At 52.7% G+C, this 27177-nt stretch overlaps 10 protein-coding genes across 10 annotated transcripts; 3 read left to right on the forward strand and 7 right to left on the reverse strand.

The window, feature by feature from the left end:
• Window positions 1-49: 49 nt before the first annotated feature.
• PV08_03483 (uncharacterized protein) lies at window positions 50-3238 on the reverse strand (the record flags this gene model as incomplete). Its single annotated transcript, XM_016377835.1, has 3 exons — window positions 50-1709; window positions 1776-2148; window positions 3199-3238. The coding sequence occupies 3 exons, from the start codon at window positions 3236-3238 to the stop codon at window positions 50-52; spliced, it is 2073 nt and encodes a 690-aa protein (XP_016239405.1).
• Window positions 3239-3678: 440 nt separating this feature from the next.
• Window positions 3679-6727, reverse strand: PV08_03484 (uncharacterized protein; the record flags this gene model as incomplete). The annotated part of the gene is made up of 2 exons (XM_016377836.1): window positions 3679-5295; window positions 5345-6727. The coding sequence occupies 2 exons, from the start codon at window positions 6725-6727 to the stop codon at window positions 3679-3681; spliced, it is 3000 nt and encodes a 999-aa protein (XP_016239406.1).
• A 1062-nt stretch (window positions 6728-7789) lies between these two features.
• PV08_03485 (uncharacterized protein) lies at window positions 7790-9863 on the reverse strand (the record flags this gene model as incomplete). The annotated part of the gene is made up of 8 exons (XM_016377837.1): window positions 7790-8156; window positions 8233-8327; window positions 8384-8500; window positions 8577-8758; window positions 8841-8923; window positions 9011-9159; window positions 9243-9515; window positions 9588-9863. The coding sequence occupies 8 exons, from the start codon at window positions 9861-9863 to the stop codon at window positions 7790-7792; spliced, it is 1542 nt and encodes a 513-aa protein (XP_016239407.1).
• Window positions 9864-10641: 778 nt separating this feature from the next.
• PV08_03486 (uncharacterized protein) lies at window positions 10642-11889 on the reverse strand (the record flags this gene model as incomplete). The annotated part of the gene is made up of 6 exons (XM_016377838.1): window positions 10642-10841; window positions 10888-11049; window positions 11117-11355; window positions 11414-11496; window positions 11556-11652; window positions 11705-11889. 6 exons carry the CDS (start codon window positions 11887-11889, stop codon window positions 10642-10644), a joined length of 966 nt encoding a protein of 321 aa, XP_016239408.1.
• Window positions 11890-12137: 248 nt separating this feature from the next.
• On the forward strand, window positions 12138-12788 carry PV08_03487 (uncharacterized protein; the record flags this gene model as incomplete). Its single annotated transcript, XM_016377839.1, has 1 exon — window positions 12138-12788. One exon carries the CDS (start codon window positions 12138-12140, stop codon window positions 12786-12788), a length of 651 nt encoding a protein of 216 aa, XP_016239409.1.
• A 277-nt stretch (window positions 12789-13065) lies between these two features.
• On the reverse strand, window positions 13066-13980 carry PV08_03488 (uncharacterized protein; the record flags this gene model as incomplete). The annotated part of the gene is made up of 4 exons (XM_016377840.1): window positions 13066-13225; window positions 13277-13690; window positions 13744-13871; window positions 13924-13980. The coding sequence occupies 4 exons, from the start codon at window positions 13978-13980 to the stop codon at window positions 13066-13068; spliced, it is 759 nt and encodes a 252-aa protein (XP_016239410.1).
• A 280-nt stretch (window positions 13981-14260) lies between these two features.
• Window positions 14261-15145, forward strand: PV08_03489 (uncharacterized protein; the record flags this gene model as incomplete). The annotated part of the gene is made up of 4 exons (XM_016377841.1): window positions 14261-14518; window positions 14577-14644; window positions 14709-14839; window positions 14895-15145. The coding sequence occupies 4 exons, from the start codon at window positions 14261-14263 to the stop codon at window positions 15143-15145; spliced, it is 708 nt and encodes a 235-aa protein (XP_016239411.1).
• Window positions 15146-15231: 86 nt separating this feature from the next.
• Window positions 15232-17217, reverse strand: PV08_03490 (uncharacterized protein; the record flags this gene model as incomplete). The annotated part of the gene is made up of 5 exons (XM_016377842.1): window positions 15232-15704; window positions 15800-16412; window positions 16461-16626; window positions 16675-16956; window positions 17012-17217. 5 exons carry the CDS (start codon window positions 17215-17217, stop codon window positions 15232-15234), a joined length of 1740 nt encoding a protein of 579 aa, XP_016239412.1.
• A 1425-nt stretch (window positions 17218-18642) lies between these two features.
• PV08_03491 (uncharacterized protein) lies at window positions 18643-20548 on the forward strand (the record flags this gene model as incomplete). The annotated part of the gene is made up of 2 exons (XM_016377843.1): window positions 18643-19757; window positions 19846-20548. 2 exons carry the CDS (start codon window positions 18643-18645, stop codon window positions 20546-20548), a joined length of 1818 nt encoding a protein of 605 aa, XP_016239413.1.
• Window positions 20549-21360: 812 nt separating this feature from the next.
• Window positions 21361-24835, reverse strand: PV08_03492 (uncharacterized protein; the record flags this gene model as incomplete). Its single annotated transcript, XM_016377844.1, has 4 exons — window positions 21361-22883; window positions 22935-23229; window positions 23277-24635; window positions 24692-24835. 4 exons carry the CDS (start codon window positions 24833-24835, stop codon window positions 21361-21363), a joined length of 3321 nt encoding a protein of 1106 aa, XP_016239414.1.
• Window positions 24836-27177: the final 2342 nt, after the last annotated feature.

Consider the following 27177-nt stretch of genomic DNA (forward strand, 5'->3'; position numbering starts at 1 on the left):
ATTAACACGCTTTCTTCCCTGTCAAAAGTCTTGTACGCATTTCTCTCGCTCAGAAGTCCGAGTCTGACTCACTTTGGCCCGGGTCTCCTTTCTCGAATTGCAGTCCAAAGTGCTTGCAGTGGGCGCGGATCCTCCGGCGCCGCTGATCGAGCATTCCCACGGACCGTTCTGGCCGTGGCACGACCCCAACCGTTGCCATGTCCTTATACACTCGCTCCCAGACCGCGCTGTCGTCCAGATGCTTCCGCACCGTTCGCCACTTGGTGTACAGGGTTCTACCCGCGAATGTCTCGTTGAAGCGATCTGCCAGATCCTCCTTCTCAGCCTGAGACATTGGGAGAGGGTAGGTGTCACCATCACCGAACTTCCGCATGGCCGCGTCCCAGGCCGCAGGGGAAGTGTGGTGGGTGTCGAAGCGATTCTGTTCGGCCGCTTCAAAGAACTTCTCTTCGACCCTCATTGCCTCTTGCTCGACGAGCCACGCGAGCTCGTACTTGTTGAAGGGGATTGTCTCGTCCCTGACGTTTTCGCCCGCGATGGTTCGGAAGCGCTCTGCCCGCCACTTGTTCAGGTCGGAAATATGGTCTCTGTCATCCCAGTCGAACTCGCGGCGCTGGGGGTCTGCAACTTCGGTGAAGTTGTAATAGCGCGTACTGCGTCCGTCATCCCGGCGGCCGAAGAGCTCGATGTGGTATCCACCATTGCGGATGTACTCGATTCGCAGCCTTGACTCGTCTGGCACGCCTCTGTTTGCTGGCTGGCGGTCTTCGTCGATGACATAGCCTCTCCTACCGCCACCGCTCTCCTGGGCATCATAGTCTCGGGGATGGATGGCTTCAATATCATTTCTGCGGCGCGGTTGCTCCATGGTGAGACCTTCTGACTGGCCTCCCTCGACGGAGGGGTTGGGGTGGCGCGGGAGCGGTGCCTCGTCCTCATGATACTCGAAGTGAGCATTGATGACGGTGCGTGGTCGATTGGGGTTCCACTCCCTTCTTTGCCCATCACTGTTTTGAACCGGGATGCCACCACGCAAGACCCACTCGTCAATCGCGAGTGCCAGGTCCCAGTCATGTCTCACGAGGACCCGTCGTGCAGCGTCCACGCTGTTGGTGGAAGTGAGTGTGACGAATTCAGCCAGGCGTCGGTCCTGCGCTGGCACACCTTCAGGCGGGGTTCTCATACTAGTCAGTCCGTCGACGATGTCGTCGAACACTCCCACCCCAGAGGCTTGTGCTCTCCCTCTTCGCGCTGCAATGTTGGTCGAAGCATCGTGCAGATCCCAATTGTTCCGCTGAAGAACCATCGCCATGATCGCATTCGTCGTGAGGTACTCTGGTACTTGAACTTGGCGATTTCTTATGCCGTCTTGTATGTCGTGGAGTAGGTTCAACCTGGTCTGCTCGACGTTGACGGCGCGTCGGTTCCACGAAGGCATAAGGCGGCCTGTGGGCCGATGCGCCCGCTCGAGAATCTCACTCTCCCAGAAGAGCGTGGCTGCGCGGTTGACATCCCAGTTTGCCCAGGTCAGAAGTTGTGTGAGAGTTTCCTCGTTTTGTCCATGTGGGAATCTGATTTGATTTCTGAGGGCCTGAATGCGATGGGTGCGCCGCATAAGGTTCGTTGGAGGATTTGACACCACTGGTTGTGCAGGGTACGCTTGAGGACGGCTGACGGGAAGCGGTCTTTGTAGGACGTGCCGTGCCCACCTGGTGATTATGAATGTCAGAATGCTCTGGAAAGGTTAACCAGGAGCAGGAGAGGAGCAAACAAACCTTAGGGCATCCGTGTTAACATTTTGTCCTGGCCCTCCTGGTCCTCCTGGACCTGATCCTCCTGATCCCCCTGGACCCCCTGGACCTGATCCTGCCGGTCCTGGTCCTCCTGGTCCCCCTGGCCCTCCTGGTACTGATCCCCCTGGCCCTCCCGACTTGGGCTTCTTCGACGGCGGTGGGGATGGACTTGGACTAGGTCCTCGCCCGCGTTTGTTGCCAGAGGGAGTAGCAGTGCCAAAAGGATTGCTAGAAGACTGCCCGGTCTCGATTTGCCCGATGGGTTGGCCTTGGTTGCCCCTGCGGGCACGAGCTGCAACTCTCGGGCTACGTCTCAGAGGAGGAGGAGCGGGAGGGGAAGGCGATTCTGGATCGTCTATGAGGACAAGTCAGGATAATGAACGAGCCGGAAGGACATCGTATGGTCTCGCGGGACATCTTGTAGTGTGGGGGACAAGGACACAAACCGGGAATGAGGGGATGACTTTTGACTTGCCTGGCTGATTTTGCTGTGATCTGCTTCCTGGCCCCTTTTCACCTTGGGAAGAAGAATCGCTGTCTTTTCCTTTGTTCCCGGTCATGGTGGGCGACAAGGGGGGTTGGTTAGATGACTCCGTTTTGCTCTGATTGACCAAACAAGCCTTGATATGTGAAACGCTCGTACTGCCCTGCATCAATGACTGCCGCTGGACGATTGGCGAACCGAGACGGAAAAACAAAAATCCTTCTCGAGAGAGAAAACAAATTGTGTTTCTCCTGGAGAAAGTGGACTTTTTCCAACGAGAGGAGATGGGAATAATATAGGTGCGCGGGTCGCAGTGACCACCACCACCACCACCGTCCACGATCCATTCATTGTCCTCGACGCGAACGGCCACGCTAGCCCATCTCCGGGCGCACTTCCCGAGACGGTCGCGGCGACGACGAGCATCTGGTCGAGGTCGAGATGATATTTTCTTTCATTGCCACCTCCCGCACCTCCTGCCTTCTTGGATGACGTGTCAGTTTAGTCGCGCGATGATTGTGGTGGTGAAGAGAAAGAGGAGTCGTGGGGGTGGTGGCTGGCGGTGCTCGGCTAAGTTGCCTGTCCTGACCACGGCGAGGCTGTGACCCCCTGGCCTACTGACCCCCGCCCCATGGCTGTTCTTCCACCAAAGGCAGTTGACATTACTCCGTGGGTATGTGTATATATATATGTGCGAACATTGTGGTGCGGAACGAAACGGAAAAGTACGAAGGGGGAGGAGGAGGAGGAAAAGGAAGAGGAGGGTGCAGTTGTTTCTTAAATAAGTTCTTCTCCCCATCCCCGCCTTTTGGACCCCCTTTTGGACACACAGATTCCACGGAATTCCGTCCTGCAGCACCGCAAAGAGAATAATAATGATAGCCTGGCCTAGCTGGCCTAGAATACATACCTTGAGCAAACTGAACGACACGTCATCGTCGTCGTCGCCACCATTCCTCATAAAATTCCACGAGACATTGTGTGAACGGAGTGGGGTGAAGTGAAGTGTCGTTCGTTATCCTGGACTTGTGAATAAGGATTTTCCATTCCCTAATTCAACCGGGAGACACAATCGGAAGACATTACCAGTCATTCATTCACTACGGAAACTCCAAAAGAAGAGACAACTGTGAGAGACAGACATGTTGAATGCTGACGCAGCCAGCCGAGCCACGTTTTGCATATTGTGTACTCAGACCGCACTACCAATCATTGTTAATACCTCATATCCTTGTCGAGGCTTTTTCATTGCTTCTCAGGAACACAGTGCCTAGCTAGCGAACTACGACAAAGATCACTTTCAAGATGACAGAAGTAACTATTCTGAGGTGCCTGATTACAGTGCCTATTCGCACCCCTACCCGTACCGAGTAGTGTTTCACTGTCCGTGTGGAACAAATCTCAAGACAGAGTCCAATTGCCACCCCAGGCCTTACCACCAAGAGCACCTCCCAATCCACCGATGAACAAAGTCTTGGTGGTGCCATCGTACGTACTGTTCCCGACTGCCTCGCCATCGATCTTGACCACGTTACTCGACGGGGCTCTCTGGACACCCAGGATCGTGACGTTCGCCAAAGGCAGGTCGAGACCCGTATAGGACCCCGTGACGGTGACGTTCAGACTCAGCCCGCCGATGCCCACTCCAGCAGCCAGAGTCACCGATTTGGTCGCGTTGGGACTAAGGCTCTCCCCGTCGTCGAGGTACAGCTGACCTGTTGCGGTACCGTCGACGCCCGGCGCGACAATGATGGACCATGACGTGTTCCTGGCGTCCCGGGTCGTCATGGCCATTTGCTGTGTGGCCAGGACCGCCCCGCCGCGGATGTAAACGGGGATATGACCGAGTGGAGCGTCGATGGTGGTGTTTTTGCTGCTCGGCACCGACACGGGCGTTTTGTTGTACCAGTCGTAGTACACATCCGTACCCTCGACGACACCCGGGAACACGCCGTCGACGGTGGTAGCGCCCTGCGTGAGCACGGGCGTGACAAGGATCGAGGGGCCCAGAAAGAACTGCCGGTCTGCGTCGGCGAGCGAGGGGTCGTTGGGAAATTCCCATGCCAGCGCCCTCATGACCGTGTCGCCTGCCGTGTGCGCGTTGTAGAACAGAGTGTACAGGTACGGCAGGAGCTGGAAGCGCACGTTCATGGCCGTCTTTGTTGCGTCGATGACGCTGCTCCACACGTACGCCTCCTGCGAGTTGGCCGATAGGACGTTGTGGTTGCGGTAGAAGGGGAAGAAGGCGCTCAGCTGCATCCACCGGTTACACAGCTCTTCGTCGCTGTTGCCGTTGAACCCGCACGTGTCGACACCGAACATGGGGATGCCAAACAGGCTGAAACTCAGCGCCTGCGGGATCGAAAAGTACATGTAGTAGAACTTGGACATGTTGTCGCCGCCCCAGTGCCCTGCAACCGTCCCGGACCCAGGGAACGTCGACCGCCCGATTATGAATGGTCGCTTGCCTGGCCTTGCCGCCAGGAGAGCACCGTACGTAGCTTGGAGAATCTGATGGCCGAAGAGATTGTGCACGTCGTACTCCTCAATACCGTTGTGGTGGGTGGCATTCGGCGAGACTGCGTGAACGGCGAGGTCTCCTTGGACATTGTTGATCACGTAAGGTGGATGGTTGACGTTGCGTACTCCTGCAGTCGGTGTCGTGCGGAGATAGCTTGTTGACGAGGATGAAGCACTGTTGACCGTGGTGCTCGAAGCCGTCAGCGTGGCATCCGCCTGCGACTGTGACGCCGAGGCAGCAGACGCTGCTTGCGTTGCGTTGGTCAGATTGAACCCCTCCGGGTAGTCGTAGATGATGTTTCCTGGCTCTCCTGGGAGTTTGAACGGTGGGTGGACCGGGTTGAGACTCAGATTGCCGGTGCCACAGCTGCCGACACAAAAGGATGAGACTTCGCTCATATCAATCCACGCGCCGTCGATGGGTATTTTCTGATGCCATATCACCATCTGATTCTTCCACCATGCATGTGCAGCACTGGTCAACCAATCCGGGAACACCTGGGGCTTGTCAGCGGGACATCACGAAAATGGGTACACCAAAACTTACAGTGTATCCTGGCCAGACCGAGCCAATGTACAAGGATCCATCGGGGTTGAGGAGGTACGAGTTTGTATCGTTGCCGTCATTGAATGTCGCATATGCGTCGCTCTGGTTGTCAGGATTCGGAGCGTAAATGGCACTATCTATGATAGGCACGTAGTGCTGACCCTTATCGTGCAGCCGTTGGAGGAAAGCTTTGCCGTCAGAGTAATTGAACCGGACAGGATCATTGTCAAAGTCTCGATACTGAAACATGTAGTCAATGTCATTCCATATCGTCTCGAGAGGAATACCGAACTTGGCGTAGTTGTCCACCACACCCTCAGTGACGGTCCAGTTTTCATATCCCCACCGGCATTGATGGAATCCAAAGCCCCAATAGTTCTGCAGAACAGGCTGCCCGATGACGTTGAGATACTGCTGGGTAACATCCGGCTGACTAGGTCCAGAGAAGAAGTACAAATCGATGCTTCCACCCAAGGTTCGCCATGTGACATTATCAGGCCGCAAGAGTACTTCCATACCATGAGCATTGCGGAAGTAGACACCATGGCTTGACGAAGTATAGTTCGCCGTATCGCTGGTAGAGTCGACAGGTTTTGTGACCAATCTTGTGCTGTTATCACTGCCCACCTCGAAATACTTGGTCTGCAGGTAGAATGGATGACTGCCATAGATATTCATGTCGATGGGATCTCCGACGTCTGCAGCGTAAAGGGTCCGTGTCAGATTATTCCCCAATCGAAGCCCGTGAATGACTTCACCAAGTCCATAGAGGTTGTAGTTTTCTTCCTGGCGTGTCACCAGCTCGATGAATTGATTCTCAAAGACCAGTTTGGTCCCGGCGGTGGAAAACAAGACATCTCCGGTGCCGTTTCGGGTCACGTTGAAGCCGAAGCCACTCGATGCTGTATTGGCCCAGGAGAAAGTGAGGTCGCTGGTGGTCATCGTGCCCTGCTCCTGGCTCGGCGCGGGCACATAGTCGGTGGATAACAGGTACCAGCTCTGGTTTTCAGAGGAGACATGCGAAGGGCGGATGTTGATATGGAGCCGTTTGTCGGTCTGATACTCGACTGTCAAGTCTAGGTCATGAACATCCGTGCCGTAGACGTTGCAAGCAGACCCAGCCAAGGCCAGGTGCGCAGTTAGACCAGTAGAAGATGTCTTGACGCCAGTGGCATTGTAGCCGGGGCACTCCGCTTGTGCGTCCGCCGCGGTCGGATCATAGATATTGGGAAGGAGAGTGGCACCCTCGTCAGCGCTCGCGGGAACAGTAAACTGCGGAGTGAATGAAGTTGTCGATGAAGCTCTCGATGCTGCTGTTGAAGTTTGAGGCACCGCAAGACACGGCACAGCCAACAGGCTTGTGAAAAATGCGACGAGATTCATCTTGGACGAGTCCAGAGGCTGGGTCAAGGTCGAGTCGCGACTGTAGAAAAAAAGAGCATGAGAATCTCCTCAAGTACGTGTCGAGTTCGGACCAACAGCCACTTACCATGATGAAGTGAACAAGCTTGTGTGGAGAATGTAACCGCTTGCCAGGAAGAAGACGAGAGAGAAGGAGACAATGACAACAGTGCGCATGAAGCGCCTGCTAGCACCGTCTGCAAGCTTCATCACTGGTGTTTGACCCCTCAGGTACCAATGTCCCCATGTAACCTTGGGGAGATGGTCAGGGCATCATCACCAACCTTCACGGCATTTGAGCGAGTGCCGAAGCGTAACGGAGCATGGTGATCTTCGACGGGTATGGGCCTGTAACCGACTTTGCGGGGAAAAGAGTCAAGGTGTTGTTGTTCACCTGAAGATAAAGATCGCTGGTTTGTGCACGGGCTTCCGTCTTTTGAGAAATGCTCTGGTATATGTGAGGTATGTCGCTTTCACTCGCTCAACGAAGAATCCCGTGTCGTTGCCCAACACTCGACGCGGCGTCGATAAATAATTCACCTGCGCCTGGGGAAACGTTGAGTCCGTCATCACGGGCATGAGATCCAGTGGACCCCGCATACAGTATGACGTACATGACGTACATTACGCCAGAGACTCCGCGCGGTGCGACTAAATACGCGAGGTACGAGTACGAGTGCTCTATTTACAACGCTCCGGATTGTGTCTGTTCTGCCCAGAAACTACGTCTGCTGTGGATTCCATCTTCGTGATCTCCGTCGCCAATCGAAGCATGTGTTCGCGGCACTCCATCACTGGATTTTTGAGCTCTTCATCTGGTAATGCAGCAGGCCATGGGTGAAGGAGAGTTCGACATCTAGTTGAGTCCGGCGCAGGCAAGATCGAAATTGGATCAGAGAACAGTCAATGTACTATGCAAATTCGGCCATCATAATACCTGGAAGAGGCATTTGCTATTCCAGCAGACTCGGTGAAGATTTTGTAGGGCCTTCTTCGTTTTGAGGCACCTTCAATACAGGAAGGTAAAAAGACCCAGTCCACGAATCAAAGAGTATACCTGAATCCAGGCTGTCCCATGATGACAATCTCTCCCCTGTTTGCGCGACGATTCTCGCGGCGGAACAAGACCACGTTCTTGGCCACAAGGACTGCGTACACAATGTTGAACGCAATGCTGACCCACAGCCCTGGTCGGTAACCCGGGGCGTCCTGGGAGCGGAAGACGTTGCCGGTGATGATGCCTGACACGGCACCACCCATGGTCATCATGGCCATGGCCAGACCCTTTTTCAGCTGGCCGACGAGGTTGTTGTGCGCGTACGCCCATTGAAGAGGGATGTTGCCGGTCATGCCGATCTGGCCGACGAAGACTCCCGCGTAGCGAGCGCTGGTGTTGGTGCACCAGCCGACCCTAGATGGGGGTGCTGGTCAGCTTAAATACGAACAAGACTCGAGCCTCTGGAGACTGGAACCAGGAATAAACTTACATGACAATGCCGATAATGTATATTGCGCAATTGGCGATCATGATGGGCCCTCTTGTCCGCAGTTTGTCACCTAGGTAACCACATATGATCATCCACTGTCATTGTCACAACTTAGCACGTCTACCAGATCTCTAGAAGTGGAGGTACGTACCACTCCGCCCACGAGGTAAGGGGGAAATGTCATGACTTGTGCCTTTGCAGTTGAGTAACCGAAGCCGTCCTTCAAAATGACTGGAAGAAAGTATGCAAAGGCATACAATGCGGTGTTCTGCGGCCATGTCAGCGTCTTGGTAACCATGCACGGGGCCGTGATCAAAGGCCACAGCAAGCGGAGAAGACTTTACGTTAAGGAGCAGGTAGAGTGGAAATTCCCAGAGCTTCCAGTCCCGGATGTAACTAGTAAAGAGGGCCCAGGTGAGTTTCTCCTCCACCGCGTCACCACGGTCACGCTCGATGCGGGCCAAGACTAGGGCAGCTTCTTCTGGAGTGAGGAATTGGGGAAGTCCCAGTGAATTCCTTTTGGCAGCTGTATGGTTTCACAACAGGTGTTAGTGCAACCGTGAAATCGCAGCTGAGCAGGAAGTCGGGGACAGGATGGAGAAGCTCACCTCGTTCTGGAAAGTCGATGATGAGAAAGTAAGATGCAAGAGCCACGGCGCCGCTGACGACTCCTTCGATGATGAAGATCCAGCTAGATGTATCCACGTTAGATGTGATTCTGGCGTTTACCGCTCAAAAGGGGTATGACATGGAGGCTCAGAAGCTGCTGGTAACTTACCGCCAGCCGCGAATACCAGCAGTCCCTTCCATCTTCTCGAGACCATACGCAAGTAGACCTGAGAGGCCGGCAGACATGATCCCGATAACATAGAAAGCAGCGATCCGTGTTCCGATCTCATAGCGTGTGTACCAGCACCCCAAGAGATACTATAGTACTTGACTGGTCAGATACACCCATGCACAATCAAAAGAAGACGGGCTGAGAGCAGGGAGACACGGATACCACTTACAAGTACGCCGGGAACAAGTCCACCTTCCAGAAAACCGAGGAGAGCTCGGCATACAGCCAGTGCTCCCCAAGTGTTACAGAATCCCTGGCCAATGGTGATCACACTCCATGCCAGTCCGATGGACCCGATCCAGAAGGCTGGGCCGAGCTTGCGGGTCAGCCACATGGCTGGAATATCAACCAAAGCATATCCGATGAAGAATATCATGGTCAAGACAGAGTACCTGTTGCTGACATTTGTGTTGAGATCTTCTCTCATTCCGGCAATATTGGCCTATCGTGCACACGTGGTTGTCAGCAAGCGAAGTAGTTTAAGGCCGCGCCTCAAAGACAAGAGCCAGCCTACGTTGCCCAAATTACTTCGGTCGATATACGCCCAGATATACACCAGAGCCAGAATGGTGATCTGGCGGAAGTCGACTTTCCTCATGATCTCCTTCAGCCGACGTTGATCTACAAGCGTTTGAGCCTCCATGGCTTCTCCGAGCGGAATGTCTGGTAAGTGTTCACGTAGAGCTTCTGCATCACGCAGCTCTTTTTCTCGTGCGGCTTGTGCCTCCGAGCTCTCCATATATTCGCTGTGCTCAGGGTGAGCTTGTTTGGGGTCGGAGGTATCATGCATAGTGTTGGTGTTAGAGGTCGTCGACGACCGCGCTGGTAAGTGGATAGTGCTGGCAAGGTGTTAACAAGGAGACTCAGCCCTGAACTGAAATTCTTGAGCGCGAGAACAGAGAATAGTGATATGCCAATGTTTAGGACCGCATCTGTTTCCTCCACTCGGAGACAAGTATATATGTGGAATGGATATATTCGATTCTGGAGTGGTTGCAAGAGTGTCCTCGAAGTCTCATATCTTGGGCAGTGGAGACGGTAGACTATCCCCCAGGCGGAGATCTGTTCTCCGTCACGGGTGAGAAACGGGGTAAAGAGTGCGGGTTAGCTCCATAGCTTGCTTCAGAATGGCTCCCTTTCTTCCCGGCAGAACCTAGACGCGAAAGACGACATTCGACTACTATGACACATTGGTATGGCCACGTATTGCAGCTCCGATGTCTTTTTCGCTTCCGTATGTCTATCGTACTTCGCTTCCGTGGTAGTTGCTTTCTTCGCTTCCGTCAAGCGAGCGTCGAGAAGCAGTAGACACACTTATACAAGAAGGTGCAAGAGTAGAAGGTAGAAGACAGAAAGTACCAACTTCGGTAAGTTGCTGATCTTGATTATCACTAACACCATAGCGCAAGCCTGTAGTATCGACCTTGTATCGACCTTGGTGGCTGCAGGGCCTAAAATTGACGCCTATAGGTGCCCATGGAGTGCCTCATTCAACTAGTACTTTTCTGGTAGAGCATATTTGTTCATCACGCCGCTTCTCGCACGCATCTGGACAATACGACAGCACGCTACATGATGGCCATGATATTTGGAGGCGAGGCCACTACGCCTGTGTAGTTCAATGGCGACGAGGTCAAGAAGAAAGTCCACCGTCCTTGCTTCTGGCATTCCTTCGCCAGCGCATCCAGGTCGAACAGCTCACCGATCGTTGTGCCCCAGCCTGATAGCAGAATTGGATGTAGCATGCCGAATTTCGGGTCCGCAGGCGCTTCAGTTCGTTAGTTGCTGCTCACTAAGAGATGAAAAAAACTTACGGATACATTCAAAGGCAGGGTTATCGCCAGCAACTGCTGCGAATTGTTGCTCCCATAGCCATTTCGCTACCTTCTTCGACTGACCTAGGCCGGGAAAGGCGTGGCTCGAGCTATATTCTGTTCTTGACGCTGTGTCTAGTTTCGAATATACCTCCACAAAGCCTATATCATCACCATCAGCTAAGTATACTAGAAATTTTTCCTTGCGGTGAGAGATAGATATACTTACCTGTTCGAAGAATGAAGATATCGCCGGCGCGTAGGGCGATATTGGACTCTTTAATGATTGCTTTTACCGAGTCTAGCGTGATTGCGTGGCCACTCAATCGATCGTATTCAATCCCATTGCGCTGTGCCCATGAGTGATAGTCAATGAGTACACCACGGCCAGCGATCCCCTGTAGAGCCCACGCGTCTATACCATTGATTGTGCTTCTTTGTTCTGTGTGAATATCATTCTGGGTTACACTATAAGAATAGTTAGCTTACTTTTTAATGACCTGTAACTGAAATTACTATATCATACTTATTGTAGAACTTGCCCTCTTTTTGATACGCAAAATGTCGAAAACTATCCCATTGGCTACTCCCTTGAGTGTTGAACGTGATCTATCGACGTTGTGATTAATAAAGCGAATACAGGAGGACTTAGGATCGTGTCGACATACCACATCATCGTTAATAACTCTCGGGGCCTTGTTCACAATATAACGCTCAAAACCTCTACGGCCAAGTAGAGGGGGGTCGATAAAATCTAGCGGTAAACTGACCAAAACTCAGCGAGAGAGCATTGACAACAGTCAAACTCGGAACCTACTTCAAGCCGATACGCACGCCGGTTTGGATCTCTTCCTTGGCTACTCGAAGAGTATTGGTATCGGACAAGTAGTTTAGAGCACCGAATTCTGGTTTTTCCCAGAGTCCCCAGGCTGAATACGGAGGGTCTTCCTTTCTGAGTGGAAGTTGCTCGAAAGAGGGGACTTGCTTTGCTAGGGAGGCCATATTGGGTGGATGAGTGTCACTGTGTATAAGGATTGCAAAGAAAGATTGGGGGTTATGATCTCGCTCGAACGAAACTGCCTCTTTCACGCTTCGACCGTCAAAACCGACTGTGTCCGAGACTCGGCAGTCTGATATCCGGCGCTCAGCTCCACTTCGGTGATCAATGTCCCAGTATAACAATGCTTCCTCCTGAGAAGATCATAGAGGTACCTGTGGCCGATCAAGTTATCACATACTCGCGTTCGACAATGTCTAGAGCTATCATTGTTCTTTACTTGGAGCCGACGCCCACTGCCCCGGCGGTAGCCATGGAGCAATGGCGCGTCGACATTCTCAAAAGTCTTCCTAGCGCCAACTGGGTCCGTAAGGTAGTGGCGAGCGACAAGATCAACGACACTCAGCCATACAAGGAACAATTCATCGTTGACTTGGAAAATGAGAAGGATGCCACCGAAAGCGTCATCGAAGCCCTGAGGACCGAGGGTGGAAGCATACTAGCGCATTCTGACTGGCACATTTATCGGGAGATCTCGAGAGAGTTGAGAAAAGGCGTGAAGACCACGGACTATCCTCCCACAGGCACCGAATTAGTTCAAGTAGGCATGGCGCCTACACCGGCCTCGGTTCAAGACTACCACGACTGGTTCGACCATGAGCACCTTCAGATGCTCGCCGATATCCCCGGTTGGCGCTCCGGCTCTCGGTATGAGTTGGCAGCAAGCTATGGCGACGGCAAGGAGGAAGCGTGGCCATTTATGTCTGCGAACGAGTATGAGGTGGAAAATGGACTGGGTGGACCGATCTGGAAAAAGTCCATGGACACGCCGTGGACTGTCAAAGTGTTGTCAAATCTCAGCAGACCAAATCATCGGAGGACTTGGAAGTATGTTCCATTGTAACTCGCTAGTTAGAGCATGTCCGAACTTCCTTCTAATTTCAGAGGACACTTCAGTCAAGTAGAAAGCCAATGTAAGGAGTCAGGAGAAACACGTTTAAAGTATGTCCCTGACCCGGGAAGGCAAGCTCAGCGGCTCAAGTATGAGTCTATCGACTCGACGTTGGATTTTGAGCGAGTCTCATGCACTAAATGCACAAACTGTGTCTATGGTGGAGGTGTAGGAGCTCTTCTATAATTCACTCTCGAGTGAGGCGTTTCATATCTTATTCCCGGTGTGTCTATGCTTTGACTGAAGAAGCTGGCGTGGCCACAAAGAATACAGCTGGAGCTTCTGATTGCAGAACCTTTGGCTTTGACGATTCCGTACCCCTGATATGTCCTATGCCATCACTCCAAGTCGTGATATCCACCTTCCACTTGGGACTCTCGAGTGCAGATCTGAAACACGTGTCAGTAAAAATTAGGACTAAAATGATCATCTAGACGTACTTTAGCGGCTCGAGATTCCCTGTGAGTGAGTTGTAGGCTTCCTCAGATCCGTACTGCTCAAAGACAGTCACAACGAGGCTTTTCCCGTCTCGACGAACCAGTGGAAGGTATGAGACAACATCGTGTTCCAGGCGGAGGCTTCCGCCCAAGTTGGAAAGGGTTTGATATAGTAGTTCTTTGTCAGCGTCTTCGACTTCAAACCTGGTGAGCACAACAAAGGTAGACCGACATTCCTTGAAGAACAACGAGGATCTAGAGTCTTTGTTCACAAAGCCGGAGTCGTCCAATGGCTCTAGGAAGATGATCTCCGGGTAGACTTTGCCCCACAGCTGTTCCTCTGCAGAGGCTTTGCGCATTGCTTGATACTCCGTGCTGCTTCTGTGGACAGTCGTCAACGCTGCTTCATTATCGTACCTTCCGGTGCATTAGCAGAAGCCATGGCATTGGGCAACAGGGAAACACCATACAGTTCGAAGCCAGCGATCCATGGTCCTTCCAGTGTGCTGTGAGAAGACTTTCTAAACCAGCAATACGCTCGATTGTCTGGCTCATCCAAAAAGGTAACCCTTGCGACATCGTCCAGTAGACCTCTAAGCTGTGAAGGCTCGACTCAGCGACTTTGCATTTCGGAGGAATGATGCACTTACCCTTTCGGCCTTCTCTTCGGATTCCACTTGGTGCTGCAAGCAAATGGCTAAGGACATCGTGGATTTAGTGAGATGTTTGAAATTCAGGTACCACCCACGGTGTGAGAGCTCATGCTGGACTCAAAAGACTCTCACGATGTGCGAAAGAACTGTCGCGCAAGATGAATCAAGGTTTGTATTGTCCCGTCGGACATCTGATGTCCGTCCTGGGTGCCGCACTCGGTCCGCGGTCCGTGAGCATAAGCACATACCGTGACCATGAAGTGCTCTCGGTGTTGTGCTGGACCTACTTTCCCTGAGTTGAGACAGACAGGCATACTTAGGTAATGATTCAGACATGTCGACGGTACTAGATCACGATTTCTTGAAACACCTTGCTGCCATTCACGACCACGCGCCAGGACACCAGCCGCCACGCCTCAAATGGTACCTAACGACGATAATCGCTTTTGGCGGGATGAACTATCCTGAGTTGATCCCTGAGCTGTACCAAATTCTACTCAGGGAGCATATTCACGAAGAAGAGCAGATGCAAGAGACTCGTAAGATCCGGGAGGGACTCACCAAGATCTGTGGCATCTGGGGCGCTGCAAAGGTAGGTATATATGCTTATGATTCGTCAACTCAGCTTCGAGCCCGTTGACTTGGAGCAGACTGGTAGCGCGACACGGCAGCTATCGAAAGCCACTCCACCGCGTCTTAAAGATCCTACCGTCTACAGGTGAGTTTGATGTGCTTGCCGAATTCTGTCACTTCTCCGTGCTCTAACATTCTCGCCTTCACAGGAGCCGTGAGCCACAAGAGGTAGCCTTCAAGAGGGGGCAGGAAATGCTGGACCAGATCTATAAACGGATACCTGGTTATGATATGTCACTTGTCTCTGAGGCATCTCCAGACTACGGCTGGATTGTGAATAGTGAGTCGTGAAGATCAGCACCGTTACTACCGCAAAAGCTGATGACGGCAAACAGACCTATTTTACGGACATGTGTTTTCGTTTCCCGACATACTCGATGCTGTGGAGACGGGCCAATGCGTTGTAGCCGCATTGTTCAGCACGGATTGCCAGGAGCAGGTTCGCAACCACATGCTGGGTATGATGTACAGCGGAGCCACTCGCGGAGAGGTAGAAGGTATCCGGGCTGTGGTCATGGCGGTAGCGGATAAGCTGGGCGTCGTTGGCAAGCAAGGCAGACGTGCGATTGAGGTTCCAGAAATGTAGGCCAAGCCAAAGACAAGGCAGAGACTCATGACTTTGCATATTAGTGTGCGGGTCTACATTGCAATGGCAAGGTACAAAGTTCCGATTCAGTAGTGAATCTCTGGCAAGACCATCAAATCCCAGTACTCATCAAAGGTGAGCGTCTGCGTGTCACCAATACTCTTTCCCACCATCTCTCGTTTCGTGAATCCATTACCGAGCCATGAGAATCTGTTCATCCCCAAATGGCCATCAGGAAGATACTCCAGATCATAGTCCTCCCATCTCGGATCGCGTAGAGCTTCAGCGAAATGAAAGCAACTTCCAGCATAAACACCAACGACACGACCGTCCGTGGTGCCTCTCTTATACCAGCTTCGGCAGGGAGCGACCCATACCGTCTTTGAGAGCCAATTCTGAGAATACTCGTTATAGTCTTTTGTTGCGGCTGCGTTGACCGTCATAGATTTCAGGGATTGAGTTTGCAATTTGTTGATACATTTATAGATGTACACACCCGTCATCTGAATAGCCTGTACAAGAGAGCCATTCGAAATCGGGCTATTGGGGCCGATGAACACTGTCCCGCATTAGCTCCTGCGTCGAAATGGTGGTAAAAGAAGAAGGGCAATTTTAGGTGGTATTGAGGCTAGCGTAGGCCAGGAACTGACTTACTGAAGTAATTTGGCATGTCTGGGACGGTGGTGCTGAAGTAGGCCTCTGGAGGATCCGTCAACCACTTCTCGGCAAGGTCTAGACCGTTTTTGCCTTTCAAAGGGAAACGAGGCCTAAACGTGGTGTCGAAGCCGGTGGCACAAAAGATCGCATCCAGCTCTTTGTGGCTGCCGTCCTTGAGTTGAATTCCAGTCTGAGTAATGCTGTCAATATTGTCCCAGTGGCTGTTGACATTCTCCATGGTAAGAGCTTCGAGAAATCCCGGACCCGGGGTCAGGCGTCTGCAGCCCACTGGAAAGTCAGGAAGCAGCCACTCCGCAATGCGTTTGCCCTTCTCAGAGGAGCCCAGGCGATCAATCATAGTTTTCCTGAATAGCTGATCAGTCTCGTTTTGAGCTTTAGATCCAGCCATGGAGCGCTTGAAGTTGGCAATGCGTTTGTCGGCGAGGAATCTCCGGTGGCGCTGCAAGTATTCTGGCTCAGTCCTGAACCGTTCCAGTTCATAAGACGCGTAGTTGTAATGTTCATCAACATCCGGATCTTCGGGGGTGGGCTCGTTGATCCCAGGAGCCGGTGATATCCAAGTTGATGATCTGACAAAAAAGTCCACGTGCTTCGCGGCTACAAAAATGTCAGCCTGGCTCACTTGATGCCCCGCGACAGACATACCTGGTGCCACCTTGGGCAAAATCTGAATTCCAGAAGATCCAATGCCGATGACTGCAACGTTCTTACCAGTCCAGTCGTACGAAGTATCCCAGTTGGCTGAATGCAGGAGCTTACCCTTGAAGTTGTGGATGCCGGGGATCTTCGGCCATTGCCAATTACTCCCGCCTTGTCAGCCCTCACGTCCACATCTGTTGACGTCCACTTACTTCAGCACGCCTCCAGCATTGATAAGAACGTCACATGTGTCCGTAAACTCAATTCCGTCGGCTTCCACGGTCAGGATCCATTTGCCAGATTGTTCACTCCATGTGGCGCCGGTGACTTTGTGCCGGTAAGCGAAGTACTTGTCGCAACCATACTTCGCCGAGGTATTCTTCATGTAGTCGTAGATCTGTTCGGACGTTGCATAGTAGTTTGGCCATGACGGGTTGGGCGCAAAGCTGAAGGCGTAGTTATGCGCTGGAATATCACATTGGCAACCCGGGTACCTGGTGAAACGTGTTGGCCTCAGTCAAGGCGTTGGGATGGTCAGGAGAGGCTTACCGATTAACCAGCCAGGTACCCCCAAGGTCTTCGTTCATCTCGTAGACCTGGAAGCTAACATTGTGGTTCTTCATCTTCTGCTCCACAATGATACTCATCATCAGACCGGAGTATCCTGCGCCTATGCATACCACGCGAATTGGGCGATGCTCTCCAATTGGATGAGAGCTTGCATCTTGCTGTGCATCGAGGTTTCTTGCGGCCATCGTGTGGTTGGCTTGCATTTCCAGTGTGCTGATCTATCGACTCTGCAGGATTTTCGAGTCTTTCATATCGAAATTCCGTGTCGCGTCCCTTGGTGACTCCAATGCGGTGGTGAATCTCGACTCTTCTCGACATGAACCGAGGTCATCGTGCGGAGTTCTGATGTCCGACGACTTCATTCTTCTCCGATGCCAATCTAACCGCCGCCGAGCAGCGGATAATGTCAGGAGCTTGTGGAGTAACACAGGACGCTGTCGATCAATTTACCCGCGAGAGAGTCTGGGGGGAGGTGATGGCGAGGGTGGCAGACGCTGGCGATCTCGGCGGCCCGGGGAGAATATGTTAGTGGGGTTTGATGTTGCTTCGTTTGGTGGACGGAGTCAACGTATCACTTTCGAGGCTCTGTTAACGGAAGTGAACACTCGTTATATGCGAAGCGTGCTTGTAATCCTCGGTTGCAAAGTAGGTCGATTGCGGTATGGGCGTTTCTGGTTCTTGGAGCCACCAGACCGAAGATTCGAGGTGAAGGAAGAAAAGACTGATGGAAGGGCTTGAATAGGAGCGTTGCGTCGAGGAGCGCGAAGGCCAGGCGCCCGCAGGGAGTCGGCAGGAGACCATCATGCCTATACGTAGTAACTTAGATAAGCCTTTGGTCAGTCGACATTCAGGAGTCTTCTGGTTGAAATATGTGCTAACTGCCCAGGGCGATTCATGCGGAGTGTGCCTGATGTACCCCAGCACCGCCCGCCCTTAAACACGGGTAGCCAAGTACTCGGGGTAGTTGGTAGTCAGCATCTCTTCAGACTCGTAGAAAGCCTCGGTCACCCAGGCGCCTCCCACTGCCTCCCATAATGCATTCCATCAGTCGAAACTGCTCCAGGCCATCAGCAACAACCAGAGATGACTAGTATTGGCCACCGCTCTCGAAAGAACAAGGCTTGTCAAGCATGTCGTGTTCGCAAGGTAAGATGTAAAATGTCATGCAACAGTACCTCGTTGACGACTGAAGATCTGCTAATTACTACATTCTTTCACCACAGGTGAGATGCGATGGACAGCGCCCAAGCTGCTCGCTATGCCGGTCATCGCAAGCGTCATGTGTCTACGAGACCGACCGTAGGCAGGATTCCAGAATTTCCAAAGAGCATTTTCAGCAGGTGAACGACAAAGTGGCTAGCCTGGAGCAAATATTGGCGGGCATGAGGGATCAAAATTCGTACAACGAGGTGCTCCCATCGACCAGGACGTCAATGACCCGAGAATCTCGTGTTGAGGCCGTGGACGGTACACTGAGGGCATCGGTGTTGATCGATCATGAGAGCCTACCTCAGCTGCCTCTCCGCGCGCCTTTGCCTGAATCGCCATCTCGAGACCTTCCATTACACCGGACAGTACCTGTCCACACACTAGTGCAGAGTGAGACTGGCATGTCCATCCATGGTCCAGCGTCTGCTTTCCACGTGCCTCCGTCGACGAGGTCGGTGCCCAGCGGACTGAGCGTTGCAGCCGACAGCCCAGTATCTGTGCGCAACCAACAGCAAACAGATGACGAACTCCGTCGCGAGCTCTTCGCGTATTCTGCGCTAGAGTTTCAGAAAGAGTATACCTACATGTCAGAACGAAAGATCGATCTCGATGGCCTCGATTGGGAGACCGCGGACCATTTGTTCCAGCTGCACTGGAATCACCACCACCTTGGATTCTTGATCACTTATCGACCAGCCATCATGCAGAGTCTCGCGACGGGCGGGCCACATTGCAACAAGTTACTACTCAATGCGATCTACTACACGGCCGCCTTGCAAAGCAGTCGACCCAATATGCGCGACGACCCTGCACATCCCCAGTACCTCGGCACCAAGTTCTTCCATCGTTTTCAGTCATTAGTAGCTTCGGAGCTGCAGACGTCATCTACGGCCACTATCGCAGCGCTCGTGTTAATGGGATCGTCATGCGTGTCAAATGGCAGACAAACAATCGGCTGGTTGTATGCAGGACTCTCATACCAGATGATTGTTGATCTTGGTCTGCATGTCGATCCTGACAAGGTACAAATGTCCAGTCTTGTACCAAGTAAACCTCCTATCCCAATGACAGCAGTTGATCTTGAAATCCAACGACGTTACATCTGGGCCGCCTATCTGAACGACCGGTTTCAGTCGCTGTACTTCGGCCGGCCTCCGAGCCTCCGCATGATCGAAGGTGTGGAGACGTCGCAGACTGTCCTCGACGACTATGAAGAACTGGAGCTGTGGAAGCCATACATTGACCCCACGGGCGCAGATATTCCAGTGAACTTCACTCCACAGCCGGCGCGAGCCATCTCTACAAGGGCAGCGCTCGTTCGACTTGCAGAAATCACTGACCAGATCATTGAGAGCTTCTATACGCCTAAGTCGGGAAGGATGTCCACGGATGCGGCACACTGCGAAGTCCAACGGCTGCAGCACCAGCTCGACTTTTGGGCCGAGACTCTACCAGTACACCTACGCTATGAGCCGGGAGATCTACCAGTTCCACCGCCCATACGATTCAATTTACAGTATGTTGTCACCGAATCTTGTGGCTTCATCGATGACCCTTGAATGGACTATTCAGAGCCAGGCTAACCATGACCAACTAACATCTAGCACCACTTTCAGCCTCCTACACATCCTCCTGCACCGCCCTTTCCTCCGCGACGGGCACCTTGAGGCCCTCAACGTAGACGAGTCCACCCGACACGACATCTGTGTCACCGCCGCATTGCGTATCTACAACCTGGCCCGAATCTACCGTGACGTCTTCACGTTGCGCCGAGCAACCTACCTCTTCAGCTATGCCGTGTTCTCCGCCGCAACTGTCTTGCCGATGCACACGTCTCCAGCGTCGGACGCGACTGATGAGCGCAAGGAGATTGTTGTATTCTTCTGGAACGCGCTCAAGGAACTCCAAAACGGCGCAAATTTCGGCCTGCGTAAGACCATCCGTATCATTGGCGGCATGTTTGAGCGCGCCGGCATCGACCTCAATGCCTTGCCGCTGACGGACAAGAGGCCCCACAGCTACCACCAATCTTATGACGAAGGTCTCCGCGCCAGTTCCGACCCGTCTGCCAACGTCAATGCTCAAAATCTACCGGTGCAGCCCGCAAGCGGGCTCGACATGCTCGCCGTCGAGAGTTTCAAAGACTTCTACAACGACCTCTCCATCGAAAACATCGACTGGCCAGCCTTTGTTGACGTCGATGCCAATCATGACAACGATGAGTTGCTCTATGGACTTTTCCGGGCTGGAGACGGCAGCATAGACGCCTCACTGGGTCTTCCGTCCAGGTCTCATAGTCCGCGGTGATACCTCTGACCGGGATAAGTATAAGTTTTTAGCATCGGGTCAAGCATGGACCTCTTGACCAGATGAAACCCGCACTCTGCTGGCCTGGCTCTACGAGTCACTGTGCCATTCTTCGAATTCCAGCCTACAAACACTGCACCACTCGTTTGTTGCTTTCCAGGCCACCCAACAATGACACTTTCGGCGCCCTCACTATCGTGCCCTGTCGAGCCGGTTCTCAGCGTTTGGGCAGCGGCCGTCAAAGACAGCCATCGGCCGCGGGAGCAGACTCCGCCACCACCCGTATAGGTTGGATAATGAATTGGATCGTCCAGCGAGATGATCCTCCGACTATTTTTACTCGGAGCAAATATCTGACTGCTGCTCCGTGTGCTTGATAACGACGATACGAGAGGAAGAATTCTCCGACAGAACAGACGACAAAAGCAATGACAAACAAATGCCTTGCCCAGGCACGGGCAGCTTGTGTTTCATTTCAATCGATGCTATGTAGGGGTATCCCACGCTGTCTTTGGCAACGCTCTCTCACTCTAACAAGCCTCAATACTCCAGCAATAAAAATCTATCAATGCCATCAAAGCTCGGATGCGACTCCCGGCAAACCCAGAGTACCAGGAATCGTTTGGACAATTACCAGAAGGGGAGAAATGGTTGAAGGTGCCCATCCACTCAACATCCGCAATGCCTGCTAAACACTCAATTATTCATTACAAGAAAATCACTAACCACTCCAATCTGGCTCACGCTTGATGGATATCGAATGCTTTGCGTGCTTCCAAAATTTCAATCTTTGTGTTGCCGTCTCTACCACGTCATCGGTATTCCTCCGTGCCCCGACGACGACGGAAAAAGTCTTGCACTCTCTTGACCGCACCGGAACGGCCTCCGTGATGGTTTGGTCCGTGGTCGTGCGCGTATGCGTCAGTGAACTTGCGGTTGTTCTTGACGAGAACGCTTCGCTGTCGTCCCTGTTGCATTGAGGGTCGGCTTTCGGCAGGTTCAGCCTGTTGTGACATCATGTGGGCCATTGGCTCACTTTGCTGGCGTTGATGGACCACTCGTCCCTGCTCATACGGAGAATAGACGCCGGTTCCGCCGTAGACATCTGTCGATGCTCCCCGTTGTTGCTGAGGAAGTCGGGAATAGTTGCTGTATTGAGCTCCTCGAGACATGTCATACTGACCGTCCGTTGGGTTTACAGCCCCGCTTGCATACTGCTGACCTGTCGGTGGTCGGCTCGAAGTCGATGGCGCGAATCGTTCCGCCGGAGGAGTTCCGGGCTTCGATGAGGTCTCATCCTTGGAGCCACCCATCAGACCTTTGAAAGAAATTGTACTAAGAAGTGAAAATCGCCGTACCGGTTTTTCTGTTTGTCCCTGATTTTCCAAATCCGTGCTTCGCTTCCTGCCCAGACCAAAAGCAGAGAATGACCGCTTCGAGTCCGTGGACGCGCGTGGCTGCGGCTCGGCAGGGTACTCCCTCATGCTTGTTGGAGGATACTTTCTTGCGATCTTTTGGCGTTCAGCGTCCTTCCTGACGACCGAGTTTGACCGGCCAAAGAGTCGCTCTCCCAGCCCGCTCAAGGTGCTTGAACGTCTGTGATGGGTCTTCTGCACCTGCTGTACCGCTTGTGGTGGCATAGGTGTAGCTGTGGGCTGACCGATCGATGGATATGTGGTGGACTGAGGGATGGGTCCTGAAATATTGTAGCCTCGGCTAGGCTTCGTTGGCTGAGTGACCCGACCTTCGACATTGGTCGCAGCAACTGTTGGCGCGACAGGTTGACCATAAGACCCTCGAGAGGGTAAGCGAACATCAGATCTAGGTACCCCAGCAGATGTCATCGACCCTTGCGTGCTTGGTCGGGCCACGTACTGATGGCCACTTGTTGGGGCAGACTGACCGAATGCCGTGGTAGAGTCGGATACAGATCTCGGAATGTCACGACCCGGCCTAACCGGAGGAGGCATCTTTTCGGCACTTTGGGGTTTTCTCTGCCCAATGTCCATCGCAGGTTCTTGTGGTAAAGGTTTGGACAAAGACTGTGACAAAGTCGCGTTTGGTGTTTGTTGAGATTTGTCCACCCCTCCACGTCCAGCTGCGGCTGAAGTAGACTCCGATGGTTGACGGCGCGCTGTGTGTGTCTGAGGCGGCACATACTCGGGCTGTAATGTGTGACGGGCCGATCTGTCACGTCGGGACCCTGTCGAGCCATCCTCAACTTCGGGCAACAGCCCTTCAGGGGTGCGAGCGAGGGCGCCTGGAGAGGTGGCGCTAGGTTTGGAGGGCCCTTCACGGACAGAAGCGCTCCGGTGCATCGTCGATGGTTCCTCTTCTGGAGGGGGTATTAGTAGCTGTCAAGACGTGGAGAGAACAAAGAACGTACCAGAAGGCACAGTAGTATGGGCAATGTCTGCCACGTTGGTGGTACTACTAGTGATGTGAGAGACCACATGATGATACTCACTGAGCCAGCTGTGACGGGCCACTTCAAACAGATCGGCACGCTTTCGTGGATCGGGGACCAAAATCCGACGCAGAAGATCTCGCGCATGGGGTGTAACATATTCGGGGAAGGTCAATGGGGTGGTGGTGATGTACTTGTACAGGAGGTTGATATTGTCACCCTCTGGATTTGAAGGATCGTCGTCGAAAGGAAGGTATCCTGCTAGCATTGCGTACTAGATGACATTAGTTAAGCCACGTACGAAAGAATTCGGTAACTCACCAGGATGACGCCACAACTCCATACATCGACCTTCTTGCCTGTATACAATGAGTCGCTAACCACAAGTTCAGGTGCTGCGTAGCAAGGGCTACCACAGCTGGTCTGCATCAAGTCGCCTCGTCGCATTCCGCGCTGGTCCAAGCGGTCCAGCTTAAACTTTCTCACAAAATCCTTGTTGCTGAGATTGTACACTATCTCATCGGACAACTCGTCTGTAGGGTCGAAGGTGTTGGCAAAGCCAAAGTCGGTGATGATGATATTTCGGTTCTGGTCGAGGAGCAGGTTTTCGAGTTTCAGATCGCGATGAACGATACCTTTCTTGTGGAGATAGCCGACGCCAGAAACAAGTTGGGCAAACAGTCTCCTAGCCGCAGGGTCCTTGAGATATCGGTGGTTGAGAATGTAGTCAAATAACTCTCCGCCCGAGGCGTACTCTAGTATGATTCCGATATGTCGTTCGGTCTCCACCATTTCGTGGAGTCTGACGATGTTGGGATGAGCGAGGTCACGTAGAATCGTGATCTCTCTGTAGATTTTCGGTAGCCGACTGGGGTTGCTCGCGACGCTTTCTCTTCGAATGAGTTTAATGGCCACCTGAGAGCTGCCGTCTCTCTTCCAGCCCAACTTGACCTTGCCGAACTCGCCTTCACCGAGTGTCTGACCAAGCACGTAATCACCAAACTGGATTTCTTTCCTCCGAGACTTCGAGTAGTCTTGTCGACGAGCTGGGCCGGGTGCGGGTAGCAGATCTTCACCATCCGCAGCTGTGTTCGCACTGTCGGCGCCGATGGGGGCTGGTTGTGCTTCAGCAACTCTCTCTTGGGCTCTTTCCTCATCTTCTTGGGGGTCGGAAACGACGACTCTGTGGATAATCTCACTGTATTCGCGCACCAACGGTGCTTGTGGGTTGGAGGATTGCATGATGGCGTCGGAACGACTGGATGAAGGCGCGGTGTGATGACTTCTCTCTCTTGTGCTCGAGGCTTGCTGCGGGCCCTCGGGACTGGAAGGATGTTTTCGTCGGTTACGTGCAGCAGACGCAGCCGCAGTAGCTGTATCCTCCCGTGGTCTGTCCCGAGGCTCCTCATTGTAATCTCCGACACGATTCTGAACCCGACTAGAGGAGATGTCTGGATTGTTGTTGCTTCTTGCATGTCGCCCAGGAACCGCCTGAGATCCTGAGCTTTGTTGCTGGGAAGAAGTTCTGGGTGGTGGTATCGGTGGACCGTCGTACTGATCAGGAGCTGCAGACTGATTGCGGATGTGGTAAGGAAGGTTCGTGTAAGTGGCAGGGACAGGGTTTTGTTCCTGATGAGATGTGTATCTCACAGGTTCTTCCATCTGCCTTGAAGAATAGTACTGGAATTAGAAGGTTAGCATGAATCTCGAGAAGGGTTCGAGACGATGACACTCACCGATTGATTGGTGTAGTACCCTTCAGGATCCACGGATTCTTCTTCCTCGTCGTCCACTTCTTGTTCTTCGTAGCGAAGATTTCCAGACGGTATATATGCTGCCGACGTCGGTACATGTTCTCTGTATTGGCCCGTGGCTTGCATTGTGTCCATGGACATCCTTCTTCCACCTGAGTCGCGGCCTCAACCACAGACCCTTGGGCTAGCTTTTCACGCAGTTTAATGACAGGTCTGCGCGTATCACGCGGGAGAAAGGGACTTGGGAGCCACACGACTCGATAGGATGGACAAAAAACACCTGTAGCTGATGTGGTGTTAGAGCGTGTCCCTAAATCACCATACCGGCAAAGGTTGTTACTCACGGCTTTTCTCTCTTCATCCAGAAATCCCAATGCTATTTCTTGACTAGCAGGAAGCGCGATGGCAATCCACGACGCGGCAGTTCCGTGATGACAAGCAACGGAAGTGAAGGCCAAGTCGGACCAGGGACGGAGAACAACGCAGAATTCAAGATCGAAGAGCGGCTCGAGGTCAGGTGTATGGTGGGCTATTGCTTGAAACAAACAATTCGAGACGGCGAAATCCAGGACAGACGTCGACCTGCGACGCCGATGGATGCAATATTTGTTGATGAGGCTGTGATTGTGTGCACTCAGGGCCAATCATCAACAAACACGAGGGTGAGGAGATGGGAGGATGGCGGTCATCGCGCTCCAGACGAGGCGGAGGGAGAGGTGGTGGTGGTTTGTTGACAGAGCGGCAGAAGCATTTAGGACGAAAAGAGAGGCGGTCTGGAAGTTCGAGATGAACTGAAGATGGGAGTATGTCGATAGGAGGCCGTTGCGATAGGTCGCGGCAAGAGAATAGAGGATAAAGGAGGAGTGTTATTCTTGATTGCTGTGTGTGTACAGTATCGGTGAGCGAGATACTGTACAGCAGCAGTACGGGGTGCACGAGTAAGAACAGCAGCCGCACAACGAAGAAGAAGCGCAGGTGTGTCTCGGCCCCAGTAGCAGCGACCGCACCCTCACGCCCGAAGTAGCTTTCACAATATCCGTGCGATCGGTACGGATAACGACCTTCTATGGAGGAAGAGAGAGACTGGGAGAGAGAGCATTCCGGGGCTGGTGTTCACGGTTCCCTGCCGCTCGCACTGTAGGCTCTAAGGCTTAAGGACCCAGGCTTATTAGGAGGCTCGCTAGGCAGCACTAGATGCCAACGCTCCACCAAGGCAACGGCAAAGAGGCCACGCTAAAGGGAATTGCTTTGAATTATCCGCCCACAATGCCTATTGTCGTTCTGAGGATCATCAAGGCCTCCTTGGAACACCGTTGGATACGTGAATAATATGGGAATTTTTCCTGTGTGCCTAACTCTAAGATCTGGGGGAACAAACCTCATTGGCGACCTAGGCTTCCGTACAATGAGTCGCTTTCGACAAGCACTCAATTATCTCTCGTAGCTAGATACAGCAGGGGTGGTACAGTAGACGCTCTTCCCCCTGCAAAAGACGTGGAGGTCGAAAAGGTAACTTGCTGTACTCTGTACAAGACTGACCTAGTGGTTACTACCTAGTGACGATCACCTGGCAGTACCGTAGTACGGCGACTGATGATACTATCTATTGTTAATTTTGTATAGCATCGCGGTCTGTTCCCCAGTCTATTGGCAGCGCGGCGTCCGGCAAATAGGGGCTCCAGGGAATCAATATTCAAACTCCACCAGTCTCTCAAACGAGCGAAAACTCCATCCTAAGGCCATGACGACTCACGGCTCCAGGGTAGAACAGGGGCTACGAAGTACGGGTATCCCTAGTGCATGTAGAAACAACAAACACGCTGCGTGGTCGAGGAGACGCAGCTGCAAGTCGATGGCCGAGGTCAATAGTAAGGTTCTTGTGCTGAGACAGTCCTCCGTGAACCAAGAGAGGCGCCATCAAGCGTGTCAAATGTGGCAGAAGCCGTGTCGACCTAATCCTACCTTGTAGTCAGTAGCGAGATTTCGCGATTTATTCTTGGTCAAATCATAATAATCGCATCCCTTGAAACGCCGACAGACGCGACTTGGAAGCGTTCGGCTCGAAAGTGGCAGCCGAGAGATCAAATCAGATTGCAGGGAAGCGCGGGAAGTCTATGTTGCTAGTCACAATAGTTGGATCTAGAGATGACATGCTTTACGGAGTCGGCTACCTGAGTCTGAGACCTCTTTGCTTGCCGCACAACTACGATCATCTGACTACGAGGTAATTCCAAGAAGACTGGACGGATGGCGGAGGAGGGGCACTTGACCTTTGCTTTACTCCCATTCGAACGAGACACTCAATGGCGGACATGAGGCGCAACAACACTACGGCATCGTACAGGAGTTGTGCTCTATCTCTATCAGTTTTTCAGGTAGGGATATCTATCTAGGTAGGAACTGCTAAGTGCTAACTCAGATATCTCCTACGACCATACGGATCCTCCAACTCGTACCTCAGGTACAAT

The sequence above is a fragment of the Exophiala spinifera genome (genome assembly GCF_000836115.1).
Source record: "Exophiala spinifera strain CBS 89968 unplaced genomic scaffold supercont1.2, whole genome shotgun sequence".
Classification (NCBI taxonomy): domain Eukaryota; kingdom Fungi; phylum Ascomycota; class Eurotiomycetes; order Chaetothyriales; family Herpotrichiellaceae; genus Exophiala; species Exophiala spinifera.